The 27453-nt window shown below is 37.0% G+C and overlaps 1 protein-coding gene across 1 annotated transcript in view; it reads left to right on the top strand.

The window, feature by feature from the left end:
* The window catches only part of COPG2 (COPI coat complex subunit gamma 2), a 184763-nt gene that overhangs the window by 57356 nt on the left and 99954 nt on the right, over positions 1–27453 (top strand). The window contains exons 10-20 of the mRNA XM_054726471.1: positions 8751–8884; positions 9880–9947; positions 11737–11925; positions 16927–17022; positions 17318–17561; positions 20289–20364; positions 21530–21633; positions 22590–22715; positions 23580–23642; positions 24129–24268; positions 24831–25002. Coding sequence (XP_054582446.1) covers positions 8751–8884; positions 9880–9947; positions 11737–11925; positions 16927–17022; positions 17318–17561; positions 20289–20364; positions 21530–21633; positions 22590–22715; positions 23580–23642; positions 24129–24268; positions 24831–25002 — 1412 coding nt within the window. The remainder of the gene's footprint in view (positions 1–8750; positions 8885–9879; positions 9948–11736; positions 11926–16926; positions 17023–17317; positions 17562–20288; positions 20365–21529; positions 21634–22589; positions 22716–23579; positions 23643–24128; positions 24269–24830; positions 25003–27453) is intronic.

Consider the following 27453-nt stretch of genomic DNA (forward strand, 5'->3'; position numbering starts at 1 on the left):
TCTGGGCCAGAGTGAAGGCAGTGCTGGCAGCCAGGGGAAGGAAGGTCTATTCTTGCACGAATCTTCATGCATTGGGCCTCTATTTATGTATAACAGGATATTGTAAAAATTAAGTTACGAAATTTTTATTAAAACGTTTCTTACATACTATTATATTGGCTGGGCCGCAAAAATATTTGTTGTGGGCTGCATGTGGCCTGTGAGTTTGACATGCTTGCCTTACATATTTGGTTGAGTGCAGTTGTTTTGAGGTTCATAGGAATCCAACTTCTTTTCTTGATAGCCAGCTGATCAGTTTTGGATAAAATTATCTTTACCCCTCACTTGTTAAACTCACTTGTTAATTCTCAAAATTTCTCTGACAATTCTTTTTGGTTTTGTATGTATGTTATCATAGATGGCATTTCAAAAAATTATATTTTTTATTATAAACTTCTGTCTTAGTACTGTATTGCCTTTATCAGAGCCCATAACTTTTGGTATATCATGTTTTTGTTTGTCTTGTGGTCTTTTCTAATTTCCTTTTTGATTTCTTCTTTGACCCATTGGTTCAACAATGTGCTGTTGTTTAATTTCCACATATTTGTAAACTTTCTAGTTTTCTTTCTGTTAATTGATTTCTAGTTTCATTCCATTGTGGTTGAAAAAGATACTTGGTATGATTTAAATCTTAAATGTATTAAGACTTGTATTGTGTGGCCTAACGTGATTTAACCTGGAAAATTCTGTGTGCACTTAAGAATGGAATGTTCTGTGTGTAGGTCCATTTGATCATAGTGTTTCAGTTCATGAACAGAGACGGTTTCTCCATTTATTTAGACTTTACAGCAGGGTTTTGTAGTTTTCACTGTAAAAGTCCTGAATTATTTTTATTAAATTTATTTCTGAGTATTTTATTCGTTCTGATGCTATAATGAATAGAATTGTATTAATTTTGTTTTGGATTTATTGTTGCCAATAAATATAAATACAATTGAGTCTTGCATGTTGGTTTTGTATCCTGTAATCTTCGTATGGTCATTTACTTCTGTGTATGTGTGTTTCTTGGGATTTTCTATATACAGACTCATGTCATTTGTGAAGAAAGAGTTCTTCCTTTCCAAACTGGATATCTTTAATTAATTTCTTCCTCTCCTTCTTTTCCCCTCCCATCCTCGCTGCTCTAACATGAATTGACTTTTTTTGTTAAACCAATTTTGCATTCCAGGGATAAATACCACTTAATTATGGTACATAATTCTTTTTACATATTGCTGGATTCAGTTTGTTGATATTTTGTGAAGAGTTTTGTATCTGTGTCAGGAGGGATATTGATCTGCAGTTACATGAAAATTTGTTTTTGTTGTAACACTGGCATCACAACATTAGTTGGGAAGTAGTGTGCCCACCTCATTTATTTTCTAAAAGAGTTTGTGAAGGATTGGTATTATTTATTTACATATTTGATCGAATTAACCAATAAAGTCATTGGAACCTGTGCTTTTCTTTGAAGGAAGATTTTAAATAACTAACTCATAGGTCTATTTAGATTTTGTATTTCTTCGTGAATCAGTTTTGGTAGTTTGGTATTTCTGGGGACTTGTCCATTTCATCTAAATTATTTAATTTGTTGGCATATAGTTTATTACATGCCTTATAATCATTTAAATTCCTTTAAGGTTAGTAATTTGTGTGTTTTCTTGGTTGGTCTAGTTCAGTGGTCAGCAAACTCATTAGTCAACAGAGCCAAATATCAACAGTACAACGATTGAAATTTCTTTTGAGAGCCGAAAACCGACTTCTGCGCATGGGCCACAAAGTGTCAATCACACTTAGGCTGCCCAGCTGGGGTGGCTCAGTAGTTGAGCATCCGCCCATGCCCCAAGATGTTGATTCCGGTCAGAGCACATCCCTGGATTGTGGCTCGTTCCCCAGTGTGGGGCGTGCAGGAGACAGCTGATCAATTTTTCTCTCTCATCGATGTTTTTCTCTTTCCCTCTTCCTTCCTCTCTCTCTCAAATCAATAAAAACATATTAAAAAAAAAAAAAAGAAGGAAAACGGGGAAGGAACACTTCTCAACACGTTAAAAAAACATTTAAGTTCTTTCCATGTCTTGGCTACCGTGTATAGTGCTGCAATGAACATATGGGTGCATATATCTTTACGAAGAAATGTTTTCAAAATTTTCAGGTAGATACCCAGAAGAGGGATTGCTGGATCATATTGTATCTCTATTCTTAATTTTTTGAGGAACTGCCATACTTTTTTACATAGAGGCTGACCTAATTTACATTCCCAATAGCAGTGTATGAGGGTTCTTTTTTCTCCTCATCTTCTCCAACACTTTTTATTTCTTGCCTTATTGATATGGCCATTCTAACAGGTGTGAAGTGGTATTTTATTGTGGTTTTAATTTCCCTATAGCTAGTAAAGTTGAGCATCTTTTCAAATATGTTAGCCATTTGTATGCCTTTTTGGGAAAAGTGTCTGTTCAGGTCCTCTGCCCATTTTAAAAATAAGATTGTTGGGTTTTTGTTTTTTAGTTCTTTATGTATTTTTTTAATAAAACCCCTTATAGGAGGAAATGTTTTTAAATCCCTTGTCCCATTTAGTTGGTTGCCTTTTTGTTTTTTTCTTAGGTTTTTATTTTTACACATTCTTGTGACATTTCTCTTTGTAGGGAACAGGAGGTTAGCAAGGTAAGCCTTTTAGATGAGTCCATTCTCTATATATTTTAAACAAACAGTATCGAGACAGCCAGTGGGAAGGTGAGAAACATTTCACAAATACGGTTATGTCTAAACAACAATAAATAGGAAAAGACAGTGTCCTCACCCCATCCAACCACAAAGTTGGTTTCCCTCGTCTCCAGGGTTTTGAAGGACACGGAGCTGTGGGGCGACCTGTCACAGCTGCTCCTGGGTGACCCAGAGACTTGATAACCACCCACAGCTCACGATGCTATATAGGTAAATAGTCTCGCGGGATATTTCTCAAAGATGTGCATTCCAACAGGGAGATAAGAATGAAGGTCTAAGATATTTATTTTCCAAAAGAGAAGTGGATCTGCCTTTTTGTTTTGTTGTTTCTTCTGCTGTGCAGACCTTTTTAGTTTGATATACTCCCATTCACTTATTTTTACTTTTATTTCCCTTGCCTCTGGGATCAAGTTCAATCCTCTGAGACCAAAGTCCATAAGTTTAATACCCATGTTTTTGTCAATGTATTTTATTGACTCAGGTCTTATATTAATGTCTTTAGTCATTTTTGAGGTAATTTTTGTGTATGATATCATATAGCAGTCTTGATGTGGCTTTCCAATCTTTCTCATCACCACTTATTGGAGAGGCTTTCTTTTCTCTATTGTATGTTTTTGGCTCGTTTGTTGAAAATTAGTTGTCCATATACATGCAAATTTATTTATGGACTTTCAGTTCTGTTCTATTGGTCTGGGTGTCTGTTTTTGTGCCAATACTATAGTGTTTTGATTATTGTAGCTTTGTAATATAAGTTGAGGTCAGGGAGTGGAATACCTCCGGCTTTGTTCTTTTTTTCTTAGGATTGCTTTGGCTATTTGGGATCTTTTGTGGTTTCATACAAATTAGATAATTTTTGCTATTTCTTTGAAAAATGTCATTTTGCTCTGATCTTTATTATTTAATTCTTTTTGCTGTGGACTTAGTTTACTCTTCTTTTTATAATTTCTTAATTGTGGAAGCCTAGGTTATTGATTTTGAGACCTTTATTCATTTTTGGTATAGGTGTTCAAAGTTATAAATTCCTCTCCAAGCATTGCTTTAGCTACATGTCGTAAATATTGACTTGTGTTTTATTTTCATTCAGTTTCAAATATTTGGTCACTTTCCATTTGATTTATTATTGTTATTATTACTAGAGGCCCAATGCACATAATTTGTGCAAGGGACTCGGCCCTCACAGCTGCAGCGGCTGCCTTGGCTCTAGCAGCCTGGCTTCGTCCAGAAGGTCATCCGGAAGGACGTCCAGAAGGTTTTTCAGCTGTCTGGTCTAATTAGCATATTATGCTTTTATTATTATAGACTAGAGGCCTGCTGCACAAAATTCATGCAAGTGTAGGCCTTCCTTCCCCCAGCTGCTGGCACCGGCTTCCCTCTGGCACTCGGGACCTGGGCTTCCCTCCGGCTGCCAGCAGGCACCTGGGACCCGGGCTTCCCTCACAGCCCCAGCTTTATCCAGAAGGACGTTGGTCTAATTATCATATTACGCTTTTATTATTATAGATTTTAATCAAAAACATCTTTATTTTTGTTTAAACAATTAAAACAGTAAAGTAGAAATGAAAGTTACTTAGCAATTCCAGGGAGATGATCATAACAGCTTGATGGATTAGAGATCTGAACTTTTAAGTGGGATAGATTGTGACTTTTCCTTTACCAGGTTAGGGAATTTTTCTGCCATTATTTCTTCAAACACTTTCTCTATGCCTTTCTCCCTTTCTGCCTCTTCTGGCACACCTACTATTTTAATATTGTTACATTTCACATTGTCCCACAGCTCCCTTTAGATGCCCTCCTGTTTCTTAATTGTTTTTTTCTTTTTGATTCTCTGAGTGATATTTTCAACTCTGTCTTTTAATTCACTGATTCAATCCTCAGCTTCTCCTAATCTGCTGTGTATTCCTTCCAATGTGTTCTTTATTTGTGTTATGTCATTCTTTATCTCAGACTGTTCGTTTTTTCATAGTTATCTTTTTTCATGCTGTTGAGCATGTTTACCATCATTACTCTGACCTTTGTTTCAGATAAATTTCTTATCTCTGCTTCATTTATCTCTTCTTTTGGAGAATTCTCTAGTTCTTTCATTTGGGGGTTGTTTCTTTATCTCCTCATTTTGGCTTTCTGTTTGGGTTTGTGACTACATATTAGGTAGATCCTTTCCAAGCATGTCAAACTCACGGCCAGTGGGCTGCATGCCTCACCGGCTGCCAATTTGACATGCTTGCTCTACACATCTCAATCTCTAGTGCAGGACAGTGTTAAAGGCTGTTTCTGACTAATTAGATCAGACATCGAGTCAAAGCCTCCAGAGACCACCTCTGCCTATAGACTGGTTGGATTCTGACTTGATTGCCCCCAGGCAATCATCCTCTGGTGTGGGGAGAGTTGTTTTCAACAAGGTGGGGCAGTTGCTTCTGCCTGGAGGCTCTTAAGTGGCCTCAGGGTAAGGTGTTTTCCAATAGGGTGTGTCAAATGTCTTCTCTCCCTGGCGAGGCAGATGTCTCTGTGGGAAAGATGTCCTCCGCTACGTGAGGGAATGACTGAGCCCTGGAAACGTGGGGTTTTGCCTTTTGAGTTCTATCCCTCAAGTCCCCAGTCCTGGCTTCTGCTCTCACAGCTCCAGTCCACTTCACCCTCCCTGCCGGAGCACAAGGTGGGTAGCTCCACAGGGAGTTTAGTGCATTGGCCCTTTAAGAGGGAGCCCGAATTTTTAGCTATTACTCCCTGGCAGACAGCACCCCACTGCTTTTCACAGATATTATGTGAGTACTCTCCTCAGTTTTGGTGCTCTCTGCTGGGGGGCCCAACTTGGGGATTAGATCCCAGAATTCTCAGTGGCAACCCCCCACAGCTGAGATACCTCTCCAGGTCTTTGGGACTTTAGTTGCTACCTATAGGTGCCTGGCCAGCCCTTTCCTGATTTATTCTTGATCCATGGGTTACTTAGACATACATTGTTTAATTTCCAAATATTTTGGTATTTCCCCAATTTATTTCTTGTTGACCTATAATTTTTTATTTTTGTTGACTTATATTTTAATTCCGTTATGGTTGGGGAACATACTTTGATGATTTCTGTCCTTCTAAATGTATTGAAACATGTTTTATGATTGGCATTTGATCTATCCTTAAGAACTGTCCATGTGCACTTGAAAACTGTGTATTTACAGTCATTGGGTTGAATGTTCTAGGTTGAGTTGGCCGATTATGTTTTCCAAATCTTCTATATGCTTGATGATTTTCTGCCCAGCTGTTGTATATGTATAGATATCTCCAATTATTATTGTTAAATGATCTATAACCCCCTTTCATTTTGTCAAGTTTTGATTCATGTATTTTGATGCTCTGATGTTAAATGTGAGTATATATTTATCATTGTTATAGCATACTGATACAGTGACCTCTTTCTCATTATGAAATGTCTCTATCTCTTGTACTATTTTTGTCTTAAATTCTATTTTATCTGATGTTAATATAGCCACTTCTGATCTTTTATGATTACTGTTTGCATGATATATTTTCCTTTCACCCTATTTGTATCTTTGAATCTAATGTGAGTTACTTCTGGGTAGTGTATAACTGGATTTTGCTTTGATTGGGATGTTTAGTTGTATTTATCTTTGCCATTTTTTATTTGTTTTATGTAAGTCTCCTGTCTTTTGTTTCTCTCTTCCTCTTTGCCTACTTCTTTTGTGTTAAGTAAACATTTTCAGCATATCATTTTAATTTCTCTGTCAATATTTTTACTTTTTCCCCATTTTTTCTTAGTCATTACTCTAGGGATTAGAATATACATTTTAATTTGCTATTTCAAATTAATACTAACTTAATTCTAATAAAATATAATCTTTGCTTTAATATAGTTCCATGTTCTCCCTGCTCCTGTTTGCTATTATTGTCATGTGTATTACATGTGTATGTGTAATAAATCCAACAATGTAGTATTATAATTATTGCTTCATACAATTTTATGTCTTTTTAAAACAGTTAAGAGAAATGAAAATAATGTATCTATATTATCTTTTATATCACTTCACATATTTACCATTTCTAATCTCTTTATTTCTCCTTGATTATTCATTTCACTGTTTAGAATCAATAGTTCAGTCTAAATCAGATCTATTAGCAGTGCATTCTCATTTATTGTTTATCTGGGGATGTCTGTTTTCAGCCTTCATTTTTTTGTAGGATAGTTTTGCTGGATATAGAATTCTTGTATTTTTATTTCAGCACTTTGAATATGACATTCTACTACCCTCTTGTCCATCATTTTAGGTGAAATGTCAGCCATTAATTGTATTGATGCTCCTCTATGCAAGGTGATCAGTAGCTTTTATCTTGTGTCAAATTTTTCTTTGTTGTATGTTTTCAGCAGTTTGTGTCTATCTGTGTGGGATTTTTTTGTATTTATGCTGCTTGGGATTTGTTGAGCTTCTTAGGTGCATAGATCAATGGTTTTCATCAAATTTAGGAAGTTTTTAGCCACTATTTTTTCAGATATTCCTTTAGTCCCTTTGTCTCTCTCCTTTCCTTCTGAGACTCCTATTGTGCAAATGTTGCTACACTTGGTCATATTCCACAGGTCTCTAAACCTTTGTTCTTTTTCTTCATTCTTTTTAAAAATTTTTCCTCAGCTGGTTTATTATCTAGGTTACCTAACGTAAAGTTTAATGGTTCTTTCTACTGTCAGTGCAAATCAACTGTTGAACTGCAGATTTGAATTTCTGACTCAAGTTATTATACTTTCCAAATCCAGAATTTCTATTTGGTTCTTTCTCTATATTAATAATCTCTTTGGTGAGGCATGATTGTCATGCCTTTAATTCCCTTTTATTCTGTAGACATAGTTTCCTTTACTTCTTTGAACATATTTATATTAGTTGACCTAAAGTTTTTGCCTAGTAAATCCAACATGTAGGCTTCCTCAGGAATAATGTTCATTGACCATTTCACTTTCCCCTCCCCTCTTCAATACATTGCTATTTCTGTGTATCATAAATTTTTGTCAAAAATTGGATATTTTAAATTATTTGATGTGAAAATTTGGATATTCAGATTTCCCCCTTCCCCTATCCTCAGAGTTTGTTATTGTTGCTGTTTGTTATTGCTGTTTGTTTACTGACTTTCCTGGGCTAATTCTGCAGCCTTTATTCTTTATCATGTGCAGTCATTGAAGTCTTTGCTTGGTTATCTGAATCATCTGATAATGATTTGACATATTTTCTTAAATGCTTTAAACCGGCATGTCTTTCACCCTTTTCCAATGGGCATTTTGTGTGTTGGGGCATGCCTTCCATGCTCTTGCAGTTTATAACTCTGCCTTAGGCTTCACTTCCTGCTTGCTCAGAACCTCAAAGTCAAGCATAGGTGAGAAATTAGGGCTCTGTCAATCTTTCCTGGGCATCTGCACAGCCTTCCACATGTGCATGGCCTTTTAGATCCCCAGGAATATGTCAGAAATTATCAAAGCCCACTATGGACATCTTATGCCTCAGATTTTCCTTTTAAGTTTTTTTGTGTGCAGATTTTTGTTTGTCCCAACTGGAATCACTGCCTCTGGCAAATACAATGTTAAACAATTGCCATGGTTTTGAGGGACAAACTCCCTGTGGATATAGGGCTTTTTTCACTAAATGAGCTGTGAGTCAGATGAAATAAAGATTAGCTCCATGAATGGGACTTTTCTAGGGAGCACTAGTCTGGTCAAATAGTAACAGTTCTTAGTCTTTTGAGGGAGCTCCAAATATATTTGCCTCCTCCAGTGGCTGCTGGGCTTCTGGCTTTTTTAGCTATTAGGATTGTTGCAAGCCTTTGCTAATTTCTAGAGTGCTGAAAACGTTGATTTTGAACATTTATGCCAGTGTTCTTACTGTTTTTTATGGAGGAATGGATTTTCAGAGGTCCTTCATCCGTAATTCTAAAAGTGCTTTTCAATCTGTCTGTTTTCAACTATTGTGCATATTTCCTCTGATGTTTTTGATGTCCAATGTTGATCTATTTATATTTATTGACAGCCATGAAAGTCCATTCTTTGATTTCATTGAGAGCTGCTTGCGAAATAAACATGAAATGGTTATTTATGAAGCTGCTTCAGCTATCATTCATCTTCCTAACTGTACTGCAAGGGAGCTGGCGCCTGCTGTTTCAGGTTGGTTATATATTAGATAGCTGGTTTTTGTTTCTATCCTTACGTTTGTTTTAAGCTCCAAAGGTCTTCAGAAGAGGTATTAGGAATGATTTTTGAATCTTAGCTCTGTATATATAGATAGCCTTTGCATTCTGATATGTAGATGATTATTTTAGTTGCTTTACTTCTTTTTCTGAAGTTTCCCCATATAAAACATTTTAAAAATAACTTTAATGCCTTCAGTTATTTTTAATGTTTAAAAAACCCATTTGCTCTTATAACTATAAACTAGAGGCTCGGTGCATGAAATTCATACACTGCGGGGGAAGAAGGCTGTCTCTAAGCCCAGCCCAGCCTGCACCCTCTCTAATCTGGGACCCCTTGGGGGATGTCCCTCTCACAATCTGGGACTGCTGGCTCCCAACTGCTTGCCTGCCTGCTTGCCTGCCTGATTGCCCCTAACCATTTCCCTGCCAGCCTGATCGATGCCTAACTGCTTCCCTGCCAGCCCGATTACCCCAAACTGCCCTCCCCTGCCAGCCCGATTGTCCCCAACTGCTCTCCCCTGCAGGCCTGTTTGCCCCCAACTGCTCTCCCCTGCCAGCCTGGTCACCCCCAACTGCCCTCCCCTGCTGGCCTGATCGCCCACAACTACCCTCCCCTGGCGGCCATCTTTGACCACATGGGGGTGGCCATCTTGTGCAAGGGTGTGAGGGTCAATTTGCATATTACCTCTTTAATATATAGGATAAAACACATTTGCTCTTATAACTATAAATATTCCTACCACTCAAATACTGATGGGTATATTAATCCTTTGTATTCTCTAAAGTTTTTATACCTCAACGAAATGTGCTTTTTCTATTTTTGATGACACATTTTTCATGTGAAATTTTGATGCTGTGACCTAATTTCCTTATGCATATTTTGAATATGATTGTTTATGCACTATATTTTCAAATATATGCTCTATGATGAAATGAGCTATAGTCACAGTGATCTTTCTTCTTTTCCAGTTCTTCAGTTGTTCTGTAGCTCTCCGAAGCCAGCTTTGAGATATGCAGCTGTGAGGACCTTGAACAAGGTAGGTCATTTATATCAATTTTTGATTGAGAAACATTAATTGTGAAGTATTTGGCCTTCTCTACAAGGTTAGTAAATATGATTTATTAGCTTTAGTTCTGTAGCATCTCACATATTTGTGGCCTTAGATATGGCCATTTTCATTGTCATTCAACTAAAGATTATAATTCATTTCTGACTTCTAAGCACTTTATAGTGCCACATTGTCCAATATGATGACCTTTAGCCATAAGTGGCTGTTTCCATTTAAATTAAAATGAAATAAAATTAAAAATTCAGTTCCTCAGTTACTAGTCACACCTCAAGTGCTCAGGAGCCATATGTGGTTAGTGACTATCCCATTGGATGGTGTGGATATAGAACATTTCTATCATTGCAGAAAGTTCTCTTGGATATGCTGGTCTATAGTAGCACCATCCAATAGAAACAAAATGGAGTCACGTACGAAAATTTATATTTTATAATAAACACATGAAAAAAATTTTTAAAGATGAGATTAATTTTAATAATACATTTTATTTACCCTAATATGTGTGTATATATTACCCTAATATGTGTGTATATATGTGTGTATATATTATATATATATAATGTCATATTAACATGTAATCAGTATAGCATTTTAAAAGATATATTTTGCCTTTTAGTTATTTCATTCTAAATCTTACACATCTAGTGTTATTTTTTTAAAATATGTTTACAGTATATCTCAACTTGAACTAGCCACATTTCAAATGCTTAGTAGTCACATGTGGTTATTGACTACCATGTAGCATAGTTCTAGAGGCTATATTACAGAATAAGTTAACTAACCATAAAAATTTTAAATGAAAGTTTAATATAGTAGAAGACTCGTCATAAGGTGGTAAGTGATTGGTTATGGGTTAATTATATGAACAATTGGAGGACAGAGAAGTTTAGAGCAGCCAAGGAATAGCAATGTGAATTGTATTCAAAGAGTTGGTATAGGTCCACCTTCCTTCATCTGTGATCTTGGAGCCAGATGTGTCTCAGAATTCTCTATTTTGTGAAATTTAGTAAGGTTCTATGATGCTATCTCTTATATACTAATCCCCTTGAGCCTGGAGCTGTAACCCACCATTAGACACATTAAAATTTCTGCCTGATACTTATGGTTATTCTTGGTAAGTGGGATACATTAAGACTTAATTAGTTTTACAGTAGTTTGGGTCATATTTTGCTGTTAAGTGAATTTTGAGGCAATACTTCGCTGTTTTCAGATTTTTTATTGCTATAGGCAGAGAGGTAAATGGCACCTACAAAAAGAAACAGAAGAATGGCAGACATGTTTTAGTGACCATGAGCAATCCAGTTTGGATGGAATTTGTTTGCTTAAATACCAAAGTGTTTTTTAAGTGATAAGATATTAACAGTCTTTGAGCAGTATTTACCACATGAGGTCCTGTTTTCAGAGACCCTAACATCTAGTCAAATGGATATCAATGTACACAGGTACTATAAGGAAAAACAGGCCAACTGTAATAAAAAGACAAGACTGTATTATTATTAGAAAGAGTATACAAGGCTGGGAAGAAAAAGTGCTATGCTGTTCTATGACTATGATTGTTAATCATTTATCAAATGATATATCTTTTAAATTGGAAACATTCTTTTTGAAACAATTTTAACCTGTATTGTCCCATTCAGGTTTTCAAAAGCCACTTACCTTAACTTATAATTTCTATTTTTCTCTTCTTCTTTTTTTTTTTTTTTAATTCTGGTTTTTATCAATAGTAATTTGCTTAATATTTTTCTTGCCCTTCCACAAGGTGGCAATGAAGCACCCCTCTGCTGTGACTGCCTGCAATCTAGACTTAGAAAACTTGATCACAGATTCAAATAGAAGCATTGCTACCCTGGCCATTACTACACTCCTCAAAACAGGAAGTGAGAGCAGTGTGGACCGACTCATGAAGCAGATATCTTCTTTTGTATCTGAAATCTCAGATGAGTTCAAGGTAAGAGTTTAAGTATGATCGTGTTTTCTTCCAATCTCTATGGCTTGCCTATTTCTTAACAATATCTTTTGATGAGCAAAAGTTTTAAATGTTTATGAAGTCTAATTTATTAATATTTTTTTGTTTCATAGTTATTGCTTTCTGTGTCCTGAGAAACCTTTGGCTACTTCTACATCTTAACGATATTTTCTTACGTTTTATTCTTAATATTTTGTGGTTTTAGCTTTTATATTTTGGTCTGTGATCTAACTTGAATTAATATTTGTGTATTGTGTGTGATAAGTTCAGTATTTTCCCATACCAATATCCAGTCATTCCAGCATCATTTGTTTTAAAGACACATTAGCATGCTTGGACATCTTTGTCTGAAAAGTAGATAACCATAGTTGTAGGTATATTTCTGGGCTCCTTATCATATTCCCTTTATCTATTTATCAGTACTATGCCAATACTCACTGTATTTTTTTATAGTTTTATGGGTACCTCTGAAATGTCAAGTAGTGAAGTAGTGTGGTCTTTCAACTTTGTCCTTTTTAGTAATCTGGTTTCTTTGCATTTCCATATAAAATTTAGAACCATTTTATAATTTCTATAAAACAAAGCCTGTTAGGATTATGATTGGAATAGTGTTGAATCTATAAATTAATTTGGGAAGAACTGACATTTTAATGGTATTAATTCTTCTAGTTCATGAATATAGTATACCTTCCTCTTTATTTAGGTCTTTATTTTGAGCAGTGTTTTGTAGCATTCATTCTAGAGGTCTTGCACATCTTTTGTTGAATTTATATCTGAATATTTTATGCTTATGACTCTATCTTATTAAAATTTCTATTTCATTGTTTGCTACCAGTATATTAAAATCTCTCTCTCTCTCTCTCTCTCTCTCTCTCTCTCTCTCTCTCTCTCTCTCTCACTCACTCACTCACTTTACTTTCCTATAACTTGGTATCCCTGTAAAGTACCCTTATCAGTTCTAGTAGTTGCTCTATACATCCCTTAGGATTGTCTATATATAATCATGTTATCTGTTAATAGAGACAGTTTTACTTTTTCATTTCCAATCCAAAAGCTTTTCCTTTTTTTTTTCTTGCCTTATTAAAATGGCTAGGACTTCCAGTACATTGTTGAATATAACTTGTGAAAATGTGTTAGAGATAATCAGAAGAATAATAAATTTCATCTAGAAGAATTAAAATAGAAAAATTTTATTCTTTTTGTCTTATTTCTCAAAGAGTATAATTGACCTTGTTTACTTTCTTATAGGATATATCTAGTCTTTCAAAAGACAAGCCTAGCCTGTATATTTAAGCAGACATCCTGAATCTTTGGGAAACCTATGAAGATCATTTTGTAGTATAGCTTATTGAATGAATTTCCTGTACTTGAGCATTTAGAGTTTGCAGTATTTTGCAATTACAAAGAATGCTACTGTGGATAACCTTGTGCATTTGTTTCCTTGAAATGTTAGCGGTGTGTTTAGGGTTAATCCCTAGAAGTCCATATGCTAGGTTGAAGGGTAAATAAATACGTAGTTTTGTAGAGAAAGCTACCTACCAGCACTGTATGAGTGTCAGTTTCCCCTTAGTCTCACCAATGGAGTGTGTTACATTTTGATGTTTGGCCAACCTGATGGATGAGAAAGGGTATTTCAATGTAGTTTTAATTTAGATTTATTTTGTTATGAGGGAAGTTAAACATCTTTTCTTATATTTTAGGATCATTTAATATTTCTTTTTAAATATTGTCTGCTCATATATTTTTCCCATTTTTATAGGCGTTTTGGTTTTTTGTTTCCTTATTTAAAGGTTTTTTTTGTATATGTATATTAGGGATATTGGTTCTTTATCTATCAAATATGTTACATTTTTTCCCAGTTTGCCATTTGTCTTTTGACTTTTTTATGACATCTTTTGTCATGCAAAAGTTTATTTTGCTGTAGTCAAATTTGTCAATATTTTCTTTTACTGCTCTGACTTTTAAATAATAGAAAGCCTTTCCCTTCAGATTATAGAATCTTAATGGGTGAATAAGAATTCACCCATGTTTTCTTCTGGTATGTTTTGGTTTCATGTTACATTTAGATCTCTGATCTGTTGGATTTTATTATGTATGAAATGAGAAATGGATCTAATCTCATTCTTTTTCAATAACTATCCTGTTGCTCCCACCCCCAATTTTTATTCAATAGACTGTTTTTGCTTGTTATTTAAAATACCACCTTTAACATATACTAATATGTACTTGGGTCTATTTTTGGGCTATCTATTCTATTATGTTGTTCTCTTTATTCATAAATCACTATCACATACTATTTTAAATATAGAAGCTTTGCAGAATGTATTAATATTTATTAGCTACTTCTCATAATTCTTTATTTTCATTGTTTCCCTAGCTAGTATATATTTTTCCTTATGAATTAGTGTTAACTTGTCTAGCTTCATAAAAATATCTCCTTGGCGTTTTTATTGGGATCATATTAATTTATAAATGAACTCAATGTTGAGACATTTTAACCAAGACAGGGATGTCTTATAATTTGTTTAAGTCTACTTTTGTGCCTTTCAAAATGTTAATAGTATTTTTATATTAGTTTTGAAAGTCTTAAATGCTTTTCCTAACTATATTATTTTGTTGTTGTTATGATATATGTTTTAACCCATTTTATCTTTTAACTAGTTATTTTTCTTGCAATGATTAGTATTGTTTTTTTGCATTTTAGTTTTATATCCTACTACCTTGTTGAATTATTGTATTTAGTTTTATTATTGCTTCCCTAGGATTTCCAGGTATATTGTCATATCATCTGTAAATAAAGATAGTTTTGTCTTTTATTTTACAATTCTTATTGCTCTAATTGTTTTCTCTTGTCTAATTGCATTGGCTAATAACTCCATAATAATGTTAAATAATAGTCGATAGTGGCATCCTTATATTATTTCTGACCTTAATGGGAATGACTCTTGGTGTTCTCTGTTTAGTAATATGTTGACATTAGGATTTGAGGTGTGAGTGTGTAAAATGGAACTATCCATCCATTTCTATTTTTTTTCAAGCATTTTTATTAGGAATGGGTGTTGGATATTTATCAAAGTCTTTTCAGCATCTATGGGTATAGTCATATGATTTTTCTTTACTGATTCATTAATATATGCATTATATTAACTAATTTTCTAAAGTTGAACCATTATTGCATTCTTGGTATAAATCCTATTTCATAATGAAATATTATTTTCTTACTATAGTGTTGGAGTCTGTTAGCTAATCTATCACTTAGAATTTTTGCATCAATATTTATAAATGAATTCCATCTAAAGTTTTTCTTTTTGCATGTATACCATCTTTATTACGTTTTGGTATTATTGCTTCATAAAAAAACTGGATGTTTGCTGTGGCCAGGTGGCTCAGTTGATTGGCGCATCATCCCATACACCAAAAGGTTGTGGGTTCAATTCCTGGTTAAGGCACATTACCTAGGTTGTGGATTTGATCCCTGGCAGAGTGCATACAGGAGGCAACTGATTGATTGTTTTTCTTCATTTTCTATGTTCTGAAATGATGTGTATAGATTGGGACTATCTGGTTGTTGAGAAACAATTCCCAGTTCTCCAGGAGTTTTCTTGCATTTCTGCACATCTTGCAAGTTAGGCCTTTGTTTCCTACTGTCCCAGCTTTGTTCCCTTTGTGTAGTGCAAGGTATCTCCCAACCTTAGAAAATATAGTGTCTCCCTGTACAGGGCATATTTCCATACAGCTCTAGAAGACAAAGCTACTGTTCCCTGTAGAGCAAAAAGCAAACATGCTCACTGTCCACTATAAGAAAAATACTGTTTCCCTTCAGAACAGAAGACCAGCTTGCTCATTGCCCACTGTAAAATATCCAAGTGCCATACCTCAGGGTTCTTCTCCTGTAATGCAACCCAAACTGCAGGTCTCCGTGTAATCTGCCCTTTTTTGCATTGCCCTGTGGGGATTGGGGCTCAGGAAACTGGCTCCAAATACTGGTACTGTAGCTACTGCTGTTGCAATGAGTAATTTACTGTCTTTCATCTCTAATCCTGGAGTCTTATGTTTTCTACTAGCATTAATGAAATTGTAGCAGGCTAACTTGTTAGCTTGCAAGTAGGGTAGCATCTCACACCCTTCGCACTTGACACTGGTCTTTAAAGTTGTGGTAAAATTGTTGCAGAAGACCAAAGACAAACCAAGCAACGCTTTTAAAGAAGAGGAGGGACACTGTTTAATACACCGGTGGACTCAGGGAATAGCTTCCCAAATCTGAGTGAAGAAACATGCAGGGGGCTTTCCTTTATATCTCCCTGTGGTCTTTGTCCCGCAAACATGGATTATGCTTCCAGTCCTTTTCGCGGGCCTTGCAAGAAGGCCCCCAGGTGTTGGGGGTCTCCAGGCCATATCTGATGGTCTGGCCTGGCGCCAGCGTTAATAACCCTCCCTCCGGGGCAGTGCACTGTTCACAGTAACAGATTCTGCAAGACCAGTATCTGGGAAGGAGGTAGTGACTTAATTATAGGTTATCAAGAATGTACACTGAGCTTACTGGCATGGATTCAGATCACTAGCCTCAAATATCAGGGTTACATTGGAATTAGCCCTTTTTAGCCTTCTCAAAATTATCCTAGAAACCATTTTGTGAAGTAGTTCTATAGTAACGTTTTCTATTTCTTCTATGGAAGTCAGTCTATTTAAGCTTTTAATCTTTACTGTTCACTTTAAAAATTTTATGTGCTTATTTATTTGGAGCAAAGGAATGGGGTCTCTTGAATGAACTTTTTATTTTCCCTTGTGGTCTCCTGGCTTATCTTTGATGAAGAACCATTGCAATTTTGAATAACTACAGCACCTTCTTAGCTTACAGTAAATAAAGTATGCTTAGTAGCTAAAGTTATAAAGATGAACGTCCTTTCTGTGTTGGTTTTTTTATGGGTGGTAGTAGTACAGTCATTATAAAGGTGAATGGCCTTTCTGTTTGTTTTTCTGCAGGTGGTGGTTGTACAGGCAATTAGTGCTCTCTGTCAGAAATACCCGCGAAAGCACGGCGTCATGATGACTTTCCTCTCCAACATGCTCCGAGATGATGTAGGTGGACTAGTTTGTAATCATAGGAAGTTGCTCTCTTAAATTCTTACTATTCCCATTAAATGTCATAGTATTTAAAGCAGCATGTGTCTCTCAAATAGTGAGCTTACTTCTGGTTGCTGACTTATCATTACTAAACATGCTATTGCTCTAGCTTTCCCTACAGAAAAAAAACACCTGTTTCTTTCATAAAGGAAGGGAAGTGAAATTTTAATATTATAAGCATAAGCCTTGGAGTATAAGCATTTCTCCAAGAAGCATCCTCAGAACGAATAGCAGTCTTCTCTTTTGCCAGGGAGGCTTCGAATATAAACGGGCCATTGTGGACTGCATCATCAGCATTGTGGAAGAGAACCCTGAGGCTAAAGAAGCAGGTCTAGCCCACCTCTGTGAATTCATTGAGGACTGTGAGCACACTGTTCTGGCTACAAAGATTCTACACTTGCTGGGCAAAGAGGGCCCCAGGACGCCTGCTCCCTCCAAGTATATCCGCTTTATTTTCAATAGGGTCGTACTGGAAAATGAGGCTGTTAGAGCTGGTAAGTCATTGGAACACTGATAATGATGTAACTGCTGATCTTTTGAAATGCGTAACTCAAGGGGGTGGTGATGACATTGGAAAATGAAGCTGCCAGGTCTACTTGATGGTGGGATCCTGGAGCATACTGAGGCCCTCGACTTATAGCTCTTTCTCTCTAATCCAGTGTCCGTCCTGATTTCTGCCTTATATTAGAGACAAATAACCCTTGACTTTCAGTATGACAGGAATATCATGATGGCATCATCTACTTTTTCAGAGTTACTGCCTTAAATGTGAATGAGTGTCTGTGAAATTTGTGTGTGTCTGTATATTTTTAAGTATCTTTTAAAACAGGTCTTAGGCATATTTTTACTTCCTACTCCCAATGGTTTCTCCCTCTTTGCATATGAACAAGTCTAGATCGCTTCTATTAAAAATATAAACCCTCCTTTGATCAGTTGTCTCTTATTTAGTTAGCTACTTCCTATACTTACCCTGTCTGATAAACTTGAAATAGCCATTCATCAACTTATTTCCCATTTTCTCTTCAACTCACTATAATCTAGCTCTCTTCCTTAAAAATCCTCTAACACTATTTTAAAAATATATCACTTATAAGCTAGCTGGAAAATCAGGTTAGATACTGTAATGTTTTTATCTTTGTTCACCTCTCAGTCAGTTTAATGTACTATTGACTAAACTCTCCCTTGGCTTCCACAATAGCCTGCATCTTTCCATCACTCCTCAGTCTTATTTATAGAGCGTCTCTTCCATTCCCTAAAATAATAGTTTTCCTAGGGCTTTATCTTCTTTCCATACACACTTATTCTGGTGATCATTTTCAGAGCTCTATTTATAGGCGGTGACATTGCAGTCATGTCTCTTTCCTGAACTTTTATGTCCAACTATCTAAGGCACTTCTAATTCAACTTAAAATTCACGCTCACCCAAACCTTTTATCATTCATTCTGTTGCAAAGGCAGAAACTTATTCTACTGTTTTATAATCTCCACCTGTTCTTTGGCAAAATTTTATCAATTCTGACTCTTTAATATTCCTTCATTCTCTTTTTCCTTTATTTTCATGGGTGCTGTTTTAGGCTCTCCTTCATTTCCAGTGCCAACTAGTGTGGCTGCTTCCAGTGTCATATAGATCCAGTCTGTACTCAACACTCTTCTACAGAAATGGACTTTGCATTTAAAATCTGCTTATAAATTTAGTGTAGCGCACTTTGCTGCACATACACAAATTCATCCTGTATTTAACATCCTATATAATAAAAGGGTAATATGCAAATTGTCCCCTCGACCAGGAGTTCCACCAGAGTTTGACCAGAGGGCAAGGCCAGCCTGCCAACTGCCTGCGGCCCCTCCCCTCCCCCACTGTGCACAAATTCATGTACCAGGCCTCTAGTCTATACTAATAATCTATATTAATAAAAAGGTAATATGCTAATTAAACCAGACATCTTTCGGTCATCCTTCCGGATGTCTTTCCAGACATCTTTCCAGATGTCCTTCCAGACAAAGCCATGGTGGTGGGACTGAGGCAGAGGCAGTTAGGGGCGATCAGGTCAGCAGGGGAGAGCAGTTAGGGGGATCCGGCCAGCAGGGCAGAGCAGTTAGGGCGATCAGGCCGGCAGAGGAACAGTTAGGGGTGATCAGGCAGGCAGAGGCGGTTATGGGTAATCAGGCAAGCAGGGGAATAGTTAGGGGCATCGGGCAAGCAAGCAGAGTGGTTATGGGTGATCAGGCAAACAGGCAGAGTGGTTAGGGGAGATCAGGCAGGCAGGCAGGTGAGCCGTTAGGAGCCAGCAGTCCTAGATTACTAGAGGGTGCAGGCCGGGCTGAGGGATCCCCTCTTCAATGCATGAATTTTGTGCACTGGGCCTCTTGTCCTTTAATAAGAACGGAGGCTAAACCACAACCTATTTTTGTTTTATCTTTAGTCTCACACTTGTCTCCTCCTTCTCTCAAACATGGGATCCTATTCTTCAGCCTTCCTCACCTGTGTCTAGATCCAATATGACACTATGCTTTCTTCTCTGGACTGAGGACCTTTGCACTTGTCATTCTCTCTGCCTTTAATACTATTTTCCTTTCATTTTCCTCTGGTTAACGCTACTTGTTCTTCAATATTTAGCTCAAGTAATGTGTTAATTTCTTTTCTTCACCAATTCTGATTTAAGTTTCTTTCTCTCTATTCACTTAGCTTCCTGGATATGGTTCTAACATGGACTTATTGTGCTGTGTTGTAGTCATCTTTTACTTACCTGTCATTCCCACTAGAGTACAACTCCTTCATGTCAGGAGCTATTTCTTCTATCTTTCTTTCCCCAGAACCTATCATAATTCCTTGCAAAAGTTATGTGAGCAATAAATCTTTATTGAATTAAGTGAATTTTAATAATAGAGCATCTTTTTATGCTTGGAGCTGGTTGTTTGAGATTATGACTTAATTATATCAGTGTGATATATAAGAGGTTGTAGTGGAAATGGAGGAGTGCTCATAAAAAGAAATTGATATGATTTTTCCTATAATGCATAGAGGATTTTCCTATTCATAGCTCTCTTGGGCCTGCAGATTTCTGTTTATGCTTAAATGGATCAAAGAAATAAGATCAAGACACAATAAAACAGTAAGAGTTTATTCCCTTTGAACATGGGTAAACTCTAATTTTTTGAGTGATTATTACTTAATGCAAGTAACCAATATTTACGTTGCTTCATTTTATGCTTCATTATAGCTGCTGTGAGTGCTTTGGCTAAATTTGGGGCTCAGAATGAGAATCTCCTCCCAAGCATCCTTGTACTCTTACAAAGGTAAGCAAAAGAATGTCATTTGCGGGGGCCGGGGGGGATCTTTTTTTTTTTTTTTTTAATAAGACCTGCCATATGGCTGAATGGAGTTCCTCATTGTACCATATCAAATGCATTGCAGGACCTAAGAATAGAGCTGATAGAGAAAGTGAGAGGCAAATGGCATTTTTGTTCTCTTCTAATTTTGTGTATGCTAAGTACATATAAAATTTGACTTTGAATTTCTCTTTGTATGAGTTTGAGAAAGTGACTTAAAGGTATATGCCTCAATTTGTATATTAGGGGCTAACTTCAAAGTGATTCACTAAGTAGAGTTACAAATTTCAGCTTCTCATGGTCTCTGTGACTCCTTATTTGATGAGGAAAAGACTTGATGTGAGCAAAAACTGTGATTATATCTTGTTATTAAAACATAAAAATTACAAACCAAAGGCTGGCTGGTTTAAATGAACAATGCCTGGATTTTGAGTGCTTTTTAGAGTCCTTAGAAAGTCTAACATTCCCATTTTTTAATTATAAAGAAGTCTAAGTCTTTATCAGGATCATGTGTTTACAGACCCAAGAAAAGACTCCAAATTGCTATCTTAAGTTATTGAGTTCTTCCTAATTATTTTTTTAACTCTTTATTATTGAAAGTATTACATGTCTCTCTCTCCCCCCACCCCCCCCATTGTCTTCTCCCAGCCTGCCCCTGCCCCCCAGCCCTGGCCTTCACCGCCCCCCCATTGTCTATATCCATTGGTTATGCTTATATGCATACAACTTCTTTGGTTGATCTCTTCCCCGCAAGATCCCCCCACCCGCCACCCGCCACCCTCCCCTGCCTTCCCTCTGAGGTTTGAGGGTTTGTTTGATCCTTTTATGTCTGGATCTATTTTTGTTTGTCAGCTTATGTTGTCCATTATATTCTACAAATGAGTGAGATCATGCGATACTTATTCTTTTCTTCCTAATTATTTTAATGCCTACTTATATAGTGCTTATTTACCAATTGAGAGCAGTGCAATTTTTTTTGGTGATTTTAGGATCCTCTGTTGGCTGTTGTTGAGTTCTTTTAAATAAAGGTAGTGGTGTCACATGGCCTGATTGTGTTCTTTAGACGTGGTGGTAAAGCTCTTGGTAATCTTTAGGGTGCTGTTTGACATGCCTATTTGTATCCTTTGGACAGGTGTATGATGGATACTGATGATGAGGTACGAGACAGAGCTACTTTCTATCTGAATGTACTGCAGCAGAAGCAGATGGCATTGAATGCTACATATATCTTCAACGGTCAGTGAGAGCCATGGATGTAGACAAATATACTTTTGGTATCTTGGAAGCATGTCTTAAGATGATTTGCATATGAGCTGACTTGACTAAGCAAAATGCTTGTTCTATGCCTTTGACTGCACTTCCATTTCTAGGGAAATCTGAAGTATGTAAAAGCCCAAAGAATATTGCTTGCTCCTGATCGTCCTTAAGCTCCTTCTTGGATGAGTTTACCCTTTCTCCCGTTTCTTATGCTACTAGAGGCTTGGTACACAAAATTTGTGCACTGGGGGGAGGGTCCCTCAGCACAGCCTGCATCCTCCCGTGTCCGGGAGCCCTTGGGGGATGTCCAACTGCCGGCTTGGGCCCACTCCCTGGGGATTGGGCCTAGGCTGGCAGTTGGACATCCCTCTCGCAGTCCGGGAGCCCTTGCTTACTACTCCGGCCTGCTCGCTACTCCTTATCGCTCAGCTCACTGCTCCTTAGTGCTGCCATGGAGGCCAAAGAGGCTCCTGCCACCGCCGCTGCACTCACCAGCTATGTGCCCAGCTTCTGGCTTAGCGGCACTGTGGGAGCGCACTGACCACCAGGGGGCAGTTCCTGCGTTGAGCGTCTGCCCCCTGGTTGTCAGTGCGCATCATAGCGACCAGTAGTTCTGATCATTTTGCTGTAATGGTCACTTAGGCTTTTATTATATAGATTATATAGATCATTGTTCCCACATGGCTAAGTTGCTCTCTTTTATGGATGGTACTTATATTTTGTTGAAAATTTTTATGCTCTGCTCCCATGCTTCCTTGGATGAAAGTATAAGAATGTTTTATATAATAGCCTTTACTTTTAATTTCTTATGATATAGAGTCTGTGGTTATATTTTCCCCTCCTTCAGAAAGAGTAGGTAAACAGTATAAATCTGGGCCTATCTGGATCCTAGCATTGGCAAGAAGTTATAATGCTGAGATTTCTCTGTTTTATAGGTCTGACAGTGTCTATACCAGGGATGGAAAAAGCTTTACATCAGTATACATTGGAGCCTTCAGAAAAGCCCTTCGACATGAAATCTATTCCTCTGGCTATGGCTCCTGCCTTTGAACAGAAAGCAGGTAATGGGACCACTTCACTCTGTTAGTGTTTCTATGTTTAAGTAGTGTTATTAGCACATTTTCTCTAATGCATCCTTTGTTCGCTTAATTGTCACTCTGTATTTCTAAATCTTTTTAGAAGTGTGGTGGATGATACTTTAAATTAGGTTTTAAATTATTTTCCTGGTTTTCACATAAAAGCTCAAATATGAAGTGTGACCAGATTGAAAGTTTTTATTTTTCCGTGCTCAGTATTGCAGCATCTGAAGTTAGCTCTCACTGTGTGTCTCAGAGCAGCAATTTGCTGTCACCTCCTGTTTTTATTTCCTGAAGTTGGTAATTTCTTAATTTTACTATTGGAGGTTTGTCTTGAAAGAATGTATGGGACAAGATCATAAAAAAATGTTCCCAAGGGGTAGCTAACTATAAAATTAAGGAAGGAAGGAAGGAAGGAAGGAAGGAAGGAAGGAAGGAAGGAAGGAAGGAAGGAAGGAAGGAAGGAATGTTTAATGGTCAGAACTGAGAAAGAATAATCTTAACTTTGAACCTTTTCAGTTTTTCTGTTGATACTGTACAAGTAATTTTTCCTATTTGAATCATGAGAAGACTTGTTTTATAAATAGTTCCTTTTTTTTAAGATTTTTTTTGGTACATTCTCACCCATTTAAAGCAAATACTATATTTTAGGGCTTACTTTATTATGTTCACTAAATAAATTTTAATTTGAACATCTCTCTAAAAAAAGGTGACAGAAGCCTACTGGTGTTTTTAGCAATGGCTTCTTTTATGTCTGCTAGAAATTTCTGCCCTGATGTCTTTCTATCTGCATTTTAAGCTTGATAGTGGGAGGAAAGCTCACTTGATTGCTCATATCTGTCTTTTTAGAAATCACACTTGTGGCTACTAAGTCAGAGAAGTTGGCTCCTTCCAGGCAAGACATTTTCCAAGGTATGATAAATTGATGGTAGGAAGTAATAGTCTGCACTGTAGGCATTATAAATATAACGAAGTGCACTACTTTCATTCAGTCTGATGAATTCCCAGCGCAGGAAATCTTTGTGTGGCTGAATATTTGTCGTTATAGGTGATAGTTGCTGTTATAGGTTATAGTTGCTGGGGCTACCTGAAGTCCATGGGACATTACAATTGCCAAAGCTAATGTGCTAACTGGGAATGTTGTTCTTCATATCCTAGTTGACAGGGAACTCAAATTCTAAGAAATTAGGAATATAAGGTTTTGTGCTTTTAGTAATTGAGTATATAAACTCATAAAATATTAATTTATTAAAGCTTGGGGATATATCAGAGTTTAATTATTAGTTAGGTGATGGAAACTTAAAACATTGTAAGCATCTAGAATAATGTCTTAGATTATTCTCATTTTGGGTCATCGTCTCATCTTGTTTTCTTCCTTATTTCCTTTTTTCTTGATAGAACAATTGGCTGCTATTCCTGAGTTTATGAATCTGGGACCCTTGTTCAAATCTTCTGAGCCTGTTCAGCTTACAGAAGCAGAGACCGAATACTTTGTTCGTTGTGTCAAGCATACGTTTACCAATCACATTGTGTTCCAGGTGAGATAAGTTCCCTACCCCACCCCTATGGGAGCTTACTGGGCTTGGAGACCAGTATTAACTCCCCTGTAATTTGTGATTCTAGTAGTTCCTTTTATAGAGAAGGAAAAGAACTTGGCAGCATTTCTGGTTTTCCTCCCCATGGCTACAGAGCTGCCTTCGTATGATGGGTTAAAACTAAAAGGACTTAAAAATAAAATATCTGGAAAAGTTTCACAACATAAAGTATAAGCTGCTAAAGAATAATCATCATTTAACATAGGGGTAAAAGCTTAGCTTCTAGGAATCAATTGAAACCATTAAACATCTGCCATCTTGTTTGGTAGAACTAAGTCGCAGGAAAGAGAAAAAAACAGGTGAATAATATAAGCCCCAAAGCCTCAATGATAAGGCTATCCCTATTACCTAAAGAAAAACCCTAGGAGGAGACCTGCAGTACTGTTGGGAGAGGAAAGGTATGGTGAATTCCACAACTGAGTTATGGGTTATGGGTGGGAAGGAACAACTTGCCTGCAAACCGTTCTTATCCTTCATAATATTTTTCCGTTTGCTGACTTTTCAGTTTGATTGTACCAACACTCTCAATGACCAGCTACTGGAGAAAGTGACGGTGCAGGTGGAACCGTCAGATTCCTATGAAGTGCTGTGTTGTATCCCAGTCCCCAGCCTCACTTACAATCAACCAGGAATATGTTACACTCTTGTTCGTTTGCCTGATGATGACTCTTCAGCAGGTACTAACGCGCAGAAGGAAAGAGATACTTACGTGATTAAGAATGCATTTCCACTTGAGCTCTTAAATGTCTGGACAATGTTTGGGGTTCAAGAATATGGTTCTTTTCTAGAATTAAATGTAATGACAGTGATGATGTATTTATAGTTATATAATTAGTGCTGCAGAAATATTATTTATAACTAAACCTCTAAGTAAAACTTGCTGGACATTTAATCTTAAAAGAGAAACTGAATGCGTACAGGGGTAGCCCAGAAGGACTTCAGGCTTTCTGGTAGTAGAACAGTGTAACCACTGATAAGGGTTCATCTGCCTGATGTCTCCTATGAAGGAGCACGACCCACTTCTCTGTGGTGTTTCTTTCCAGGACAGTGTAAGGGCTTTTTATTAGTAGATCCATGGCATTTTAAAACATATTGTTTGTGAGGGTCTGCCAGCAGTCGCCAACCTTTCGAACGTCACAGACCACCAGTGGTCCGTGGACCACCGGTTGGCGACCACTGCTATACCATAAGGCTGGCATCTAAGAGTATGTCTCAGTCCAGTAAATGTCTTAACATTTGTGTATCCACGTTGGAGAAAGGCTTTATAATTCTTTCCTTGATTTATGAGGAGTCTGGGTAGGGATGAGGAGGGTAGCTTCTAGTGCCCATAATAGTATTTACAGGTTTGGGGATTTGAGGTCTTCTGACCTATCTCTTGCGAATGTCTAGTGTGTGTTCTGATATATTTTCCCCATTTTCCCACCTGAGTGCTTCTTCTCTTTCCATATTCACTAAGGAGTATTCACAATGGTTACCTGGTTTTCACAGAAAGAAGCACACACATTGCATTTATGTTTTAAACAACTTTTATTAGTAGTACTGGAAAAAACACTTTTTACTTCTAGTACAGGAAAAAGCAATTTTTACTTTTAGTACAGGAAAATACAATTTTTACTACTAGTACAGGAAAAACAATTTTTACTACTGATACAGGGAAAAATTTTACTACTAGTACAGGAAAAACAACAGATAATAATTAACAAATATTGAGGAAGGTACACAGTTACAAGAAATCGTAAAAGTACTAGTGAATTGTTATCTCTGGTCATCATTCAATTACATTAGGGGCTTAACCTGCCTTCTTTTAGCCCCTTTCCAAGCTCCCTTTTTAGATGTTAGTTCTGGGAACCCCTGCCCAATCTTATCTGTGTTGGATGATAGACCAGGCTACTCACTCTAGCACGAGGTAGATTCAAATTGGCACTGTTGCTGGGTCTGAATCCCAGGTTGTTCCCTCTGACCCCGGGGTGCAGCCACCCTGGATCCATAACCCGCTGGGTTAGGAAGGCACTTTCCTATCTGGCCTCTAGGATTTCTCCTTCAAACTTGAGGCCGTCCAACTTTAACCTTTCATTACCTCCCTTATCCCTTAATGAGGTTTCTCTTGTTCCATTCCCTTTTAACTTCACTTTCTCTCCTGGTCTATTCCCCTCTAGTTAGACTTTTCTAAAGTATGTCCACCAGCCAGAAACATAGCTGGCTGTATCTTAAGTAAAAGTAGTTTTATTTACTCTTGTTCCAAACCAGTATCTGGGCCCAGTCTTAAAGTAGTCCCGTGGCTTCTGCCACCATCCTGGGATAATCTGCACTTTTATCAGTTTTTTCAAGTGGCCTCCTCTGCTTATTTCATAATTGTTCCTCCTGTGGTGCTTCTCACCAAGTTTCTGCTTTTTTAAGAAAAGCCATTACTTCACCACTTAATTTTAAAGGGAAGCAAAATGCTTGAACCCATCGAAGAATCAAGCTTTTCCCAAATGAGAACATTAGCTCTTCCCTTTCCAGGTTCACTTGGATAACTGATAACTTGGGTGCCTCACAGACCCCAGGGAATGTCTTAACAGAATACAGTAAATACAGTTTTACAATATCAAAATACATAAAACAACAGCATTGAAATTACAGCAATCACATACAGTTCGGGAGGAAATAACAACAACAACAACAACAATAGAAACTTTTCTACTAAGAGAGTAGGTACAGGGGAGGTTTTTCTGACCCCTCTGTAGTGAGGGGTTAATTTATTTTAAAAAACATGTATCTTACAAATTAGCCCAGAAGTTTCAACCTTTGATCTGCTGGCTATGGACTCTTTTGCTTAATGGTTTGTTTGTATTTTATTAATAAAAATTTGGCATTTGGAGAATGTTTTTTTCCCTATTAAATTCAAAGGGTTTGTTGATTTGGTGCTAAAAGTCCATTATAAACTCTTGTCATCCCATCTTGGAAAAAAGTCTCAACACTTGGACTTTTCAAACTGCTTTATATTTGACCCATCAGATCTACCTGCTTAAAAACAAATTCCTTTCTATTCCTTTGTTTTTGTCAGAAATTCTAAAATTTTTCATCTATGACCAATCCAAAATCTTTGCTGTACAATGAATAGAAGTAAAATACCAGGACATAGATGG

Source organism: Eptesicus fuscus, chromosome 14, assembly GCF_027574615.1.
Source record: "Eptesicus fuscus isolate TK198812 chromosome 14, DD_ASM_mEF_20220401, whole genome shotgun sequence".
Lineage (NCBI taxonomy): Eukaryota > Metazoa > Chordata > Mammalia > Chiroptera > Vespertilionidae > Eptesicus > Eptesicus fuscus.